We start from the raw sequence: 15237 nt of genomic DNA, 5'->3' as shown, positions 1-15237 counted from the left end.
AGCAAAATGGTTTGTAATTAATGTATTTAATTATTTGCTTGGCTATCCAGTATTGTCTCCAATAGACTCTAATCCCTATGTGGGTACTGTCCTTTTTTTTTTTAACCTTGCTTTGCCTCACTCTCATCTGTGAAATGGGGAGGAGACTATTTTAACACCTTCATTATAGGTGTAATGATAACAATCCAATTAACTAATGTTGAATAATATTAAATAAATGTCATTATACTCTTATGTCTACTCCTTCAGTCATATGGTAGGTGCCCAATACACTACTTACTAAATGGAGGAAGAAAACGCAGTGTCTTTAGTTGAGGGGTCGGGGGTTGGGGGGGAGACAGCTTGAATATGGACTTCACCTTGTTACCTAAGAGTGTGACTCGAGGCAAGTCACTCCACCTTCCTAAGCCTCAGTTTCCAGTAGCTAGAAAAGGGGACTCAAGAAGTTGTAGTGTTAAAATTGGTAGAGATCTGAAAGTTCAGTTGGTCCATGTATCACTGTAAAGTGGGTAGGTACAGTAACAGTGCTATCTGCAACTGTTAGGAAAAGTTGTGAAAGATTGATAGTGGTCAATATCACGTATTGAACATCTGTGTGCTGCAGCATTTAGCATCATGCTAAACTACTCAGAAGGCTCTCTTGTCTAGTCCTATCTCTTGGCAGAGGGTTGTTGAACTCTGATCCCCACCTAGGAGCAGGGCTATGGTTGATTGCCAGGCAAACAAGGCTGCCAACAGATCTTTCCATCTTTTCATGAGCATACTATTTCTCCCACCAAGAGGTTGCCTCTATTTCTCCTCCTTTTGAATCTGGCTGGTCACATCACTTGCTTTAACCAACAGAATATGATACAAATGACTGCCAGTTCTGGGTCTAAGCCTCAAGAGACTTGGCAGTTTCTGCTTCCATCATTTTGGGTCTAAAGACGTCTGGCGACCAGGCTTGATAGCCACATGGAGAGGGAGGGAGGCCCGGCGGATATCTCCAGGTACTCTAGAAATTCCAGCTGACTCCCAGGCATATGGATGGAGTCATCATGGACATGCTAACCCAAGCTGAACTGCCAACTGAATGCAGCTACATGCATAACCTTATCTGACACCATATGGAATAACAACAACAAAAAAAACTGCCCAGCTGAGCCCAGTTGTGTTAGGTTTTGGAGTGGTTTCTCATGCAGCAATAGGCAATTAAAACACAGACCTATTAACTCTTGTGATTCATACAACCATCCTGAAGAGGAGCACAACAGATAAATCCCCAAGGGAGAAGAAACTTGAGTGAGAAGGAGGAGCATTTCTCTGGAGTTCATAGCTAGTAAGCCACAGGTTCTAAACTTGTAGCCAGTTCTGGAGCTTGAATTCTGGGTGTTTCCTATCATTTCCGGAGCCAAAAGAGGGTTGAATGATAAGGAACGAAGCTCCATGAATGCTATATTATTCCTTGGTTATTTCCATTTTCCCCTTCATATCTTCTGTTTTTCCCAAAAGGCTTTCATGACCCAGTCTCCTTTAGTAACATACATATATCAGAATCTCTGGGCAAGATTGCCTGGGTTTAGATTGCATTTCCATCACCCACTGGCTCCATGGTAGGGGCAAATTTCTTTTTTCCCTTAACAATTTTTTAAAAATTGTGGTAAAATGCACATTGTTCCCTAGTGTCTTGGTGGTAAAAAATCTGCCTACCAGTGCAGGAGATACGAGTTCTATCCCTGGGTCAGGAAGATCCCCTGGGGAAGGAAATGGCCACCCACTCCAGTTTTCTTGCCCGGGAAATCCCATAGACAGAGGAGCCTGGCGGGTTACAGTCTTTGGGGTTGGAAAGAGTCAGACGTGACTTAGCAACTAAACAACAGCAACAAAATGTATATCACACAAAATTTACCATTTTAATCACCTGTAAGTGCAATTCATCGGTGTCAAATGCATTCACCATCTGTGCAGTCACCACCACCTCTGGAAATTGTTTATCACCCTAGACTGAACTCTGTGCCCATTAAAGTGAAAGTCGCTGAGTTGTGTCTGACTCTGCGACCCCATGGACTGTAGAGTCCATGGAATTCTCCAGGCCAGAATACTGGTGTGGGTAACCGTTCCCTTCTCCAGTCTTCCCAACCCAGGGATCGGGCTGGGGTCTCCTGCATTGCAGGTGGCTTCTTTACCAACTGAGCCACAAGGGAAGCCCAAGAGTACTGGAGCAGGTAGCCTATCCCTTCTCCAGTGGATCTTCCTGACCCAGGAATCAAACTGGGGTCTCCTGCATTATAGGTGGATTCTTTACCAGCTGAGGTCCCAGGGAAGCCCAAACAAAGATATAACCAGTTGCAAAGTGAAAGTCGCTCAGTCCTGTCTTACTCTTTGCGACCCCATAGACTATACAGTCCATGGAATTCTCCAGGCCAGAATACTCGAAGTAGGTCAGTTCAGTTCAGTTCAGTTCAGTCACTCAGTCGTGTCCGACTCTGCAACCCCATGGACTACAGCATGCCAGGCTTCCCTGTCCATCACCAACTCCCAGAGCTTGCTTTAACTCATGTCCATGGAGTCAGTGATGCCATCTAGCCATCTCATCCTCTGTTGTCCCCTTCTCCTCATGCCTTCAATCTTTCCCAGCATCAGGATCTTTTCCAGTGAGTCAGTTCTTCACATCAGGTGGCCAAAGTTTTGAAGTTTCAGCTTCAGCATCAGTCCTTCCAATGAATATTCAGGACTGATTTCCTTTAGGATTGACTGGTTTGATCTCTTTGCAGTCCAAGGGACTCTCAAGAGTCTTCTCCAACACCACAGTTCAAAAGCATCAATTCTTCGGTGCTCAGCTTTCTTTATAGTCAAACTCTCATATCTGTACATGACTACTGGAAAAACCATCTCTGTGACTAGATGGACCTTTGTTGACAAAGTAATGTCTCTGCTTTTTAATATGCTGTCTAGGTTAGTCATAGCTTTTCTTCCAAGGAGCAAGTGTCTTTTAATTTCATGGCTGCAGTTACCATCTGCAGTGATTTTGGAGCCCCCAAAATAAAGTCTCTCACTGTTTCCATTGTTTCCCCATCTATTTGAAGTGATGGGACTGGATGCCATGATCTTAGTTTTTTGAATGTTGAGTTTTAAGCCAACTTTTTCACTCTCCTCTTTCACTTTCATCAAGGGGCTCCTTAGTTCTTCTTCGCTTTCTGCCATAAGGGCAGTGTCATCTGCGTATCTGAAGTTATTGATATTTCTCCTGGCAGTCTCGATTCCATCTTGTGCTTCATCCAGCCCGGCATTTCACATGATGTGAGACATTCAGAAAATTAACGCTAGGAAGCATTAGTACAGACAATGTTAGTGGAGGTGATGGGATTCCAGCTGAGCTATTTCAAATCCTAAAAGATGATGCTGTTAATGTGCTGCACTCAATATGCCAGCAAATTTGGAAAACTCAGCAGTGGCCTCAGGACTGGAAAAGGTCAGATTTCATTCCAATCCCAAAGAAAGGCAATGACAAAGAATATTCAAACTACCACACAAATTGTACTCATTTAACACACTAGCAAAGTAATGCTCAGAATCCTTCAATCTAGGCTTCAACAGTATATGAACGAAGAACTTACAGATGTACAATCTGGATTTAGAAAAGGCAGAGAAATCAGAAATCAAATTGCCAACATTAGTTGGATCATAGAAAAAACAAAGGAATTCCAAAAATTAAAAAAAAAACAAACATCTACTTCTACTTCATTGACTACATGAAAGCCTTTGACTGTGTGGATCACAACAAACTATGGAAATTTCTTAAAGAGATAGGAATACCAGACCACCTTACCTGTCTCCTGAGAAACCTGTATGTAGGACAAGAAGCAAACAGTTAGAACCAGACATGGAAAAATGGACTGGTTCAAAATTGGGAAGGGAGTATGTTAAGGCTGTATATTGTCACCTTGTTTATTCAACTTATGTGCAGAGTACATCATGCAAAATGCCCACTGGATGAGTCACAGGCTGGAGTCAAGATTGACGGAAGAAATGTCAACAACCTCAGATATGCAGATATGACTGTAATGGCAGAAAGTAAAGAGGAACTAAAGAGCCTCTTGATGAGGGTGAAAGAGGAGAGTGAAAAAGCTAGCTTAAAACTCAACATTTAGAACACTAAGATCATGGCATCCAGTCTCATCACTTCATGGCAAATAGATGTGGAAAAAGTGGAAACTGAAAGATTTTATTTTCCTGGGCTCCAGAATCACTGCAGACAGTGACTGTAGCCCTGAAATTAAAAGATGCTTGCTCCTTGGAAGAAAAGCTGTGACAAACCTAGATAGCATATTAAAAAGCAGAGATATCACTTTGCCAACAAAAGTCCATACAGTCAAAGCTATGGTTTCTCCAGTAGTCACACATGGATGTGTGAGTTGGACCATAAAGAAGGCTGAACACCCAAAAGCTGATGCTTTCAAATGGTAGTGCTAGAGAAGACTCTTGAGAGTCCCTTGGACAGCAAGGAAGTCAAACCAGTCAATCTATTGGTAAAATGAGTTACAAGATCAATCCAGAGTCTCTCCCAATCCAGTGGGAGAGAACCACACAAAGGCATGAATTCAAGGAGGCATGATTCATGGGCGGTGATTTTGTCACAATCCGTGATGCCATCATTGCCCAGGCCACCTTCCCCTCTCTCCCCTGGGCATCTGGAATGGCCTCCTACCTGGTTTTCCTACAGCCTTTTTTGTCACCTCTCGTCTCTCTTCTCCATTTAACCATCAAAGTCATCTTTTAAAAAACAAGAATCAACTGTGTTTCTCCCCTCTTTCAAACTTTACCCAGTTAAAATCTCAAGCCCTCACCACGACCTGCAAGGGCCTGCATAGTCAGGCCTTGACTCCCACACCGTCCCCTTCATTCAGAAGTCTCCAGCCACACAGACCTCCCAGGAAACTTGCCAAGTTCATGTCTACCTCAGGGCCTTTGTACTTGCAGGCCTTTCTCTCTGGAATACTCTTCACATTTTGTGTGATTAGCTGCTTCTCATGATTAGGTCTCAGCTCAACTGTCACCTCAGGGAGTTGTTACCTGCCACACTCACACATACACACACAGGGTTGGGTTGGCGGTGGGGAGAGATACTTTGGTTATTTCTTATTGTCTTTCTTCCAATAAGAAAGCCTACACTGGGTCTGTGGTGTACCCAACTGTGTCTGTATTAAGTATGCGCCAAAAACATTGGTTGAATGCTTGCATTACGATTTCATCTCAGGCCTCACTCTATCAGTTGGGAACAGCTGTGGCTGTAAGGAAGACCCCCCAAAAAACAACAGTGGCTTAACAAAATAGATGCTTACTTTTCTGTCTTAGTTTGGTTTCTTCTAGAAGCTAAGTCTGGCACAAGGATTCAAGCAAGAGTAACTTTTAAAAATTTATTTATTTTAATTGGAGGCTAGTTACTTTACAATGTTGTGGTGGTTTTTGCCATACATTGACATGAATCAGCCACAGGTGTACATGTGTCCCCCTGTCCCTAACCCCCCTCCCACCTCCCTCCCCATCCCATCCCTCTGGGCTGTCCCAGTGCACCAGCTTTGAGTGCCCTGTTTCATGCATAGAACTTGGACTGGTCATCTATTTCACACATGGTAACAGACATGTTTCAAGCTATTCTCTCAAATCATCCCATCCTCACCTTCTCCCACAGAGTCCAAAAGTCTGTTCTTTATATCTGTGTCTCTTCTGCTGTCTAAGCAAGAGTAGTTTATTTTTTATTTTTTAAAATTTATTTTAATTGGAGGCTAATTACTTTACAATATTGTATTGGTTTTGCCATACATTGTCATGAATCAACCACAGGTGTACATGTGTTCCCATCCTGAACCCCCTCCCACCTCCCTCCGCATCCCATCTCTCAGGGTCATCCCAGTGCACCAGCCCTGAGCACCCTGTCTCATGCATTGAACCTGGACTGGCGATCTGTTTCACATATGATAATAGACATGTTTCAATGCTATTCTCTCAAATCATCCCACCCTTGCCTTCTCCCACAGAGTCCAAAACACTGTTCTATACATCTGTGTCTCTTTTGCTGTTTCGCATACGGGGTTATCTTTACCATCTTTCTAAATTCCATATATATGCATTAGTATACTGTATTGGTGTTTTTCTTTCTAACTTACTTCACTCTGTATAATAGGCTCCAGTTTCATCCACCTCATGATAACTTATTCAAATGTATCCTTTTTAATGGCTGAGTAATACTCTATTGTGTATATGTACCACAGCTTTCTTATCCATTTGTCTGCTGATGGACATCTAGGTTGCTTCCATGTCCTGGCTATTATAAACAGTGCTGCGATGAACATTGGGGTACACGTGTCTCAATTCTGGTTTCCTCAGTGTGTATGCCCAGCAGTGGGATTGCTGGGTCATATGACAGTTCTATCTCCAGTTTTTTAAGGAATCTCCACACTGTTTTCCATAGTGGCTGTACTAGTTTGCATTCCCACCAACAGTGTTAGAGAGTTCCCTTTTATCCACACCCTCTCCAGTATTTATTGCTTGTAGACTTTTGGATAGCAGCCATTCTGACCGGTGTGAGATGGTACCTTATTGTGGTTTTGATTTGCATTTCTCTGATAATGAGTGATGAGTGATGTTGAGCATCTTTTCATGTGTTTGTTAGCCATCTGTATGTCTTCTTTGGAGAAATGTCTGTTTAGTTCTTTGGCCCATTTTTTGATTGAGTCATTTATTTTTCTGGAATTGAGATGCAGGAGTTTAAGCAAGAGTAGTTTAGAGGGAGTAATTTAAAATAATTAAAAGAAGGGAAAGGGATACCAGAGGGCAGTCATGTGGAGGAGCCAGCTCCTGTTTGCAAGAGCTGATGGTTAAATTCTCAGGAATTTTGTGAGCCAGTTGTTGAACATGGACATTATTGAAAATGAAATTAATTTAAAATTAAATAAATGGTATTAAAAACAAAAGTATGAATCATTCAAAGGGCTTCCCAGGTGGCACAGTGCTAAAGAATCCTCCTGCCAATGCAGGAGACACGAGAGATGTGAGTTTGATCTCTGGGTTGGGCAGATCCTCTGGAGTAGGAAATGTCAATCCACTCCAGTAGTCTTGCCTGGAGACTACTACCAATGGACAGAAGAGCCTTACGGACTACAGTCCATGGAGTCACAAAGAGTTGGACACAACTGAGTTCCTGAGTGCTCGCGGGCATACACACACACACACACACACACACACACACGAAACATTCAAAACTCATCATTTCCTAATAATTTTACTATTCCCTAAGCTCCTGATTTTATTTACATCTATTTTATGTTTACAACAGAATACTTCTAATTCCTGTGCTACTACACATCTCTTCCCAACTCTGTGTTCAGTGGCTTTGGATTGTAGCAGAGCCAGTTTATGCATTAACACAGTAGGTACAGTGCCCAAGGCCCACCATACTTTTAGGGGCCATGAAAATGTTTAAAAGAAATAATTTCTTTTAAAATCAGAAGGTAAAAGTAAACATTGGGGTTGAAGTGAAAGTTTTCATATATAATATTAGCACTCCGTTTTTTAAAACCAGAGCTTATTTATTTATTTATTGGCCATGCTGCACAGCTTATGGGATCTGAGTTCCCTGACCAGGGATTGGATACAGGCCCCAGCAGTGAGAGCACTGAGTTCTAACCACTGGACCGCCAGGAAATTCTGAGTATATTCGTTTTTATATCAATGCAGCTGTTAACTGCAATTTGTATTTATAAATGAAAGTATTTATATAGATATTTATAAAATACATGTTTTATGGAGGAAGAATCCTACAAAGACAAGATCGCTTAAAGTCCATGAAAGTGACAATGCAGTTCTGGATGGTAGCCTGAAATTGGCCATGGTGGGAATATTTACACCACAGATATGAGCAAATGCTACAAGTCAGGGCTTGAATTTTTGCTTTGTTAGCAAACATTTTCTGTAAAGGGCTAGATGATAAATATTTAAGGCTTTACAGACCATGTGACTGTGTTACAACTACTCAACTGGGCCTTGTAGCACAAAAGCTGCCACAGATAATAAATAGTGAGCTGTGTTCCAATAAAATCTAGTTTGCCAAACCCCAGCTTAGACTTAAAGCGATAAAGTGTCAATAATGCAGATTAAACTTTAACAGCTACGTGTTTGTAGCTGTTAAACATTGTGGTCAGCACAAAAATGTGACACATTTTATTCAGCAAAGAAGTTGCTCATCCATGTCTCTGCAAATGGCACATTTCATTGCTTTTTATGGCGGAGTAATATTCCATTGTATATATGTGCCACATCTTTATCCATGCCTCTGTTGATGGACATTTGCATTGCTTCCATGTCCTATCTATTATAAATAGTGCTGCTGTGAAGATTGGGTACCTGTATTCTAGAATAACAATTTTCTAACTACTCGATCCTCTGTGGTGACCTAAATGGATAGAAAATCAAAAAAAAGAGGGAATATGTGTGTATGCCTGGCTGATTCATTTTGCTATACAGTAAAAAAAAATAACACAACATTGTAAAGCAACTGTACTCCAACAAAAAAGAAAAAGAAGTTGCTCGTATCATTGACTAACAAGTGAAATTCTGACATATGAATGCCTTCATTATTTCATGTTCATCTGATTCATGAATATACATGACATTGTCAACCCACATTCATTGGAGTGAATACTTGGAACTAGACTTAAAGAGCATATGTTGTCAAGCAGGTTACCATCGTGGTTAACAAGCTTACCCTTGTGGGGAAACTCTGCGAAACAATGCAAAACACACACCTCAGAGTTATCCTACCCAGAGGGCGAGGGATCAGGTCATTAGTTTCGGACTGATCCCACAGGGTGTTAAATCTTTGGTACTTTTGACCTTCTGGGAACACCAGAAGCTGAAACTTTTTGCAGTTTTAGAAAAAGAGTTCTCAGGCACAGTGATGCAGATAACAACAGCTAGAAGTTCAGTCCACTGCAAGGATACCAACAGTGCATGGCACACTCTCCAAGGTGAAAAGTCTAGGGAAGACTGTCCTAGCTGATATGGTGGCTGTGCCTAAAATATCTTCAGGGATTCAGGTTTCACCCAGCTTTGCCATCACCAGAATTAATTCATTTTCATCAGAGTCTATGGTGGCAGCTAGAGCTCCAGCCTTCACGTGTACATTCTAGGCAGAAAGAGGAAGAGATGAAAACTAAGAGGTGAAAAGCCCACGTTAGTTGTCTTTTAAGAAAGGATTTTGGAAGATGCTACACCACGCTTCCACTTACAACCCACTGATCATAATTTAATCACACTACCATACTTTGTTGCAAGAGTAGGAAATGTAGTCTTCATTCCAGGGAATTGTGTCCCCGATTAAATTATATTTCTGTAGCAGTAGGGGGAACATGGATAAGATATGGGGACAACCAGCAGTCATTGCCAACCTCAGAAAGGGAAAGGATGCAAACAGTATGGAAACCGACAGAGCCTTATAGTGGAACCTATTGTGATGAGGACAGATCCATGACAAAAGTGAGGGCCCAGGTGGGGGAATGAGGAGAGGCAGTTCTACAAATCACAAGGGGAAACGAGCTTTTTCTATATTTAAACTCAAAGCTACAACTAGAGAAAATATGAGCAAGTTAATAATGTCTTAGAAAGAGCATCTTACCTATGCCTTCTTTGACATCTTCCAGGGAGGAGTGCATGTAGTTTTCCCATAAAATTGGTGTCCCAAAATCTATCCCCATATTTAATTAATTAATAGAATTTCATTTTAGAGCAGTTTTATGTTTACAGAAAACAGTATAGAGTTCGTGTATAGTCCCTCATCCAGCCCTTACCACCCGCATTTCATCCCTGTTGTTAACATGTTGCCTCAGTGGGGTACATATGTTACCCTTGGTGATCCAATAGTGATACATTATTATTAACCAAAGTGAATAGTTCACATGAGGTTTCAGTCTTTGTGTTGTACTTTCTATGAGTTTTGAAGTGTTTATCAGTTCAGTTCAGTTCAATCGCTCAGTTATGTCTGACTCCTTGCGACCCCATGAACCGTAGCACGCCAGGCCTCCCTGTCCATCACCAACTCCCGGAGTTTACCCAAACTCATGTCCATTGAGTCGGTGATACCATCCAACCATCTCATCCTCTGTCATCCCCTTCTCCTACTGCCCTCAATCTTTCCCAGCATCAGGGTCTTTTGAAATAAGTCAGCCCTTTGCATCAGGTGGCCAAAGTATTGGAGTTTCAGCTTCAACATCAGTCCTTCCAATGAACACTCAGGACTGATCTCCTTTAGGATGGACTGGTTGGATCTCCTTGCAGTCCAAGGGACTCTCAAGAGTCTTCTCCAACACCACAGTTCAAAAGCATCAATTCTTTGGCACTCAGCTTTCTTCACAGTCCAACTCTCACATCCATACATGACTACTGGAAAAACCATAGCCTTGACTAGACAGACCTTTGTTGACAAAGTATTGTCTGCTTTTTAATATGCTATCTAGGTTGGTCATAACTTTCCTTCCAAGGAGTAAGTGTCTTTTAATTTCATGGCTGCAGTCACCATCTGCAGTGATTTTGGAGCCCCAAAAAATAAAGTCAGCACTGTTTCCACTGTTTCCCCACCTATTTCCCATGAAGTGATGGGACTAGATGCCATAATCTTAGTTTTCTGAATGTTGAGCTTTAAGCCAACCCTTTTACTCTCCTCTTTCACTTTCATCAAGAGTCTATAGTGATATGTATTCACCATTAAGAGTATTATGCAGAACAGTTTCTTTCACTGCCCTAAATTCCACTATGCTCCATCTCTTCATCCCTCCCTCGTTTCCCACCAAACCCCTGACCTCTTTACTGTCTCTATAGTTTTACCGTTTCTACAATGTCACATAGTTGGAATACAGCATGTAGCCTTTTTAGATCAACTTTTTAAATTTAGCAGTATGCATTTAAGTTTCTACCATGTCTTGAGAGCTCCTTTCTCTTTATCACTGAACAATATTCCATTATATGGATGGAAGGATGGAACCTGTGGAAGGATATCTTGGTGGCTGCCAAGTTTTGGCAATTATAAATAAAGCTGCTACAGACCTCTGTGCAGATTTTTGTTTGGACATAAGTTTGCAACTCATCTGGGTAAGTACCAAGGAGTGCAGTTGCCGGATTGTATGGTAAGACTATGCTTGTTTTGTAAGAAACAGACAAATGTCATCTAAAGTAGCTGTACTATTTTGCATTCCCACCGGCAATGAGTCAGAGTTCCTGTGCTCCACAGCCTTGCCAGCATTTGGTGGTGTCAGTATTCTGGATTTTAACCATTCTGATAGGAGTGTAGTAGTATTGCATTCAGTTACTTTCATTTGCATTTCTCTAATGACGTATGATGTTGAGCATCTTTCATATGCTTATTTTCCATCTGCTTATCTTCTTCTTGAGGTGCCTGTTTAGGTCTTTTGCCCACGTTTTAAATTGGGTTGTTTGTTTCCTTATTGTTGAATTTTTTAAGGATTCTTTGTATATTTTGGCTATTAGTCCTTTATCAGATACGTGTTTTGCAAATATTTTCTCCTAGACTAGAGCTTTTCGTTTTCTTTAAATGTTTTAGAGCAGAGTTTTAATTTTAATAAATTCCAGTTTATCAGTTTTTTTCTTTCATGAAGAATACTTCTGGTGCTGTGCCTATCCCTATGTTTTCATCAGTCTTTCCTGTGCCCAAAGGGATAAATCAGAGTGTAGGCTAGTGGGGTTCAGAGGGCAGTGTAAACAGAAAGAGCAGGTGGGCAGGAACTGATCCCTTGATCTTGTCCATTTAGATTTTGCCTTTTGAGATCATGTCTCAGTCATATATTTCTATAATAAGGCCACATAACAAAACAACCCCAGAACTCAAAGGCTTATAATAATAAGCATTTCCTTCTCTCTCACATGTCCACAGGACAGCTGGGTTTCAGTTGATCAAGGCTGTTCTCAGCTGGGTTTAAATCCAAGCTGCAGGTTGGGTCCAGATCTTTTCCACATGTTGCTCATCTTCGTTGGACTTTTGTTTCAGGTCAAAAGGCTGGAGGGCAAGCCTAGCCACACAAGCACATTTCTAGCCTTTGCTTAATCATATCTGCTAACATCCCATTGGCTAAAACAAGTCCATGGCCAAACTCAACATCAATGGGGTAGGGAGGGACGTGAGCTCCTCTTATGGATCACCGAACAGCAATCTAATATGCCACCAATCATATTTGCAAATTCCTATCACAGGACCCTGCGCTTTGCTTTCAGAGACCCAAAAACACATTCCCAAACCAGGAAGCAAGAGAGAAATTCAGTTATGAACTACGTAAGTTAAAACATTTTATTTTCCACTGTTCTTACACCCAGTGCCTAAGGTTAGACTCTGAGCTACTCAGGGGTACAGAATCAAGTCGGTACAGGGTTCCATGGGACTCTGGTGGGTGCATCACAAAAGGATATAGATCCTTCAGGAGATACAAGAATATAAATGGATGTTACTTGCTCCCCATCCCATCATAACTCTTCCTATCACTCGCTCTACAGCAAGGCTAACCACTGGGGACTTTCAACTAAGACAACATGCAGGAAGGCCCCACTACCTCCTTGTCTTCTCTGCCTCCTTCTTACCTCTCCTCTGAGAGCTTCCCACTCAGGGTAGTAGATACTTCTCAGCAGCCACGTTTCCACTGTAGGACTGTAGGATTCCATCACAACCGTGATGGCTGCTGGACCGTGGGAAATGCAGGGGCTATAGGCAGCCCCCAGCCCTGGGGGAGATCCAGACCAACCAACTTGCATAAAAACATGGCTTGGCAGGAGAGTCATTGTCCCAGATCATGAAAAGTCACTCCTGTCATCCTGGCACATGCAGCTCCTTGGAGACAAAAACCCATCCAGTGTGACAGGTGAATAATAGTGTGTCCCCCTCCCCCCCCCCCAAAAAAAGATGTCCACTTCCTAATTCCTGGAACTTGTGAAGATGTTATCTGGTGTGGCAAAAAGGACTTTACAAATGTGATTAATGAATTGAAGATGGGAAAATTAGTCTGCATTATCCAGGTGAAAGTGAAAGTTGCTCAGTCATGTCTGACTCTTTGCGACCCCATGGACCATACAGTCCCTGGAATTCTCCAGGCCAGAATACTGGAGTAGGTAGCCATTCCCTTCTCCAGGGATCAAACCCAAGTCTCCCAAATTGCAGGCAGATTCTTTACCAGCTGAGCCACCAGGGAAGCTCAAGAATAGTGGTGTGGTTAGCCTATCCCTTCTCCAGCGGATCTTCCCAACCCAGGAATCAAACTGGGGTCTCCTTCATTGCAGGCAGATTTTTTACCAACTGAGCTATCAGCGAAGCTTATCCAGGTGAGTCTAGTGTAATTACAGGGATTCTGACAAGTAACAGAGGGAGGCCTCAGAGTCAGAGTCAGAGAAGGAGATGTGATGACAGAAACAGAATTTGGAGTGATGAGCAGAAGGGAACCAGGAACGTGGGCAGCTTCTAGAAGCTGGAAAAGGCAAGGGAATGATTCACCCCAGGAGCCTCCGTAAAGCACACAGCCCTCCCAACCCATCTCAGACTCTGACCTCTGGAACTGTAAGCCACCAAGTTTGTGCTAATTTGTTACAGAAGCCATAGGAAACTAATACAGCCAGCAAGTATTCAGGGGGCAGTTGGAAAACTGGGAGCATTGAACCCCACTTCTCTTTGCTAGTCCTTCCCCCTTTGACTTGTCATCCACCAAAGGCAAATGTTCCAAAGCTGGCAAGACAAGAAAAGCTAACCTATTAGTAAAACCTTTAGCTGTCAGATCTTTTATTTAAATATTTATTTCATCATTTTAAAAGTTTTCTATCCAAACCGCAGTAGTAACTAGAATCCAGCTGTCCCAGGCAATAGAGATGTCAACTGGAGGTGTCCTGAGAATCGCAGATTGTGGATTGCCAGAGTCAAAAAGAGAGTGTCCAGTCCAACCCACCCACTTGGCAGATGAGGAATTGTGGCTGGAGGGAGGGTGGGTGTCTGAGAATAGGAAGGGTTAGCCAGGTGCCGGGAGCCACTGCACAGGCATGGCCTCCGTGCCTGGCCCCGCCTGGCCACCCCCATCACGGCTGCTGTTGGTACTGGCTCTCGGTGGCCGTGTAGAAGTCATCCAGCACGCTCTGGATGTATTCAAAGGTGGGCCGTTCCTCAGGTCGGTTCTTCCAGCAGCGAGTCATGATGTTGTAGAGCTCTTCCGGGCAGTTGTCTGGTCGAGGCATCCGGTATCCACGCTCCAGTGCACGGATCACCTCGGGGTTTGACATCCCTGAGAAGGAGCCACGGAATTAAAAAGGGAGGGACTGGGGTCGGCCTGGCAGACAGTCACTGCCTCCCCAACAACCATCCCTCCCCACCTCCTCATGGGAGCCGAGCTCCTCCCATGATGCAAGCCAGGCATCTCTTCCCCCACTTCCCCTGCAGTGAGGGCAGGGGCCGGGTGCCCAGTTTTGACCACACCCTTCCTCCTTTCTTTTTTTTTTTTCTTCTTTTTTTTCTCCTTCCTCCTTTCTTTGGACACTGACACAAAGTGGTCTGTGGAGCTGCAGCAGCCATCTGACCACATGGGGAAGACAATCACAGAGGAACCAACCCAGAGACCTGAGAGTCATTGAGCAGCTGAACTGACCTGTCTCCAGTGTCAGACTCCTTAGTCTGGGTTGTAACAATTTACCTATTGTTTCCACCATTCAGTCTGTTAATTTGTTACTTGCCGCCTGCAGGGTTCCATAACCCCCTGCCTGGTTTTTATTGGTGAAGCCTCAAGATAAAACAAGTCAGGTAGCCGACTCAGTGTCACCCTATGAGTGGGAACATTTCTTTGTTCAATTAAAATTTATGTTAGTTATCCTCAAGAACAACCCTTTAAACATCTATGATCCCTCTTTCTTTAAAAACTTACTTGGCCATGCTGTATGGCATGTGGGACCTTAGTTCTCTAGCCAGGGATTGAATCCTTGTCCCTTGTATTGGAAGTGGTATTCTTAATCACTGGACCACCAGGGAAGTCCTGTATTACCAGTCTTGAGCTCCAAAAGTATGCATATATTCAAGTGCTTCCTTGAACATCTTGGATGCTATGCTAAGTCACTTTAGTCCTGTCCAACTCTGTGCGACCCCGTAGACGGCAGCCCACCAGTCTCCCCCGTCCCTGGGATTCTCCAGGCAAGAACAGTGGAGTGGGCTGCCATTTCCTTCTCCAATGCAGG

The 15237-nt window shown here is 43.0% G+C and overlaps 1 protein-coding gene across 1 annotated transcript in view; it reads right to left on the bottom strand.

The window, feature by feature from the left end:
• Window positions 1-13810: 13810 nt before the first annotated feature.
• The window catches only part of HCK (HCK proto-oncogene, Src family tyrosine kinase), a 45357-nt gene continuing 43930 nt past the window's right edge, over window positions 13811-15237 (bottom strand). Inside the window, exon 13 of the mRNA NM_001110194.1 lies at window positions 13811-14297. Within this exon, the coding sequence (NP_001103664.1) occupies window positions 14095-14297 (203 nt within the window). The 3' untranslated portion in view covers window positions 13811-14094. The remainder of the gene's footprint in view (window positions 14298-15237) is intronic.

This window comes from Bos taurus, chromosome 13 (genome assembly GCF_002263795.3).
Source record: "Bos taurus isolate L1 Dominette 01449 registration number 42190680 breed Hereford chromosome 13, ARS-UCD2.0, whole genome shotgun sequence".
Lineage (NCBI taxonomy): Eukaryota > Metazoa > Chordata > Mammalia > Artiodactyla > Bovidae > Bos > Bos taurus.
The sequence above is the reverse complement of the archived record's forward strand: the minus strand, read 5'-3'. Positions and strand labels throughout refer to the sequence as shown.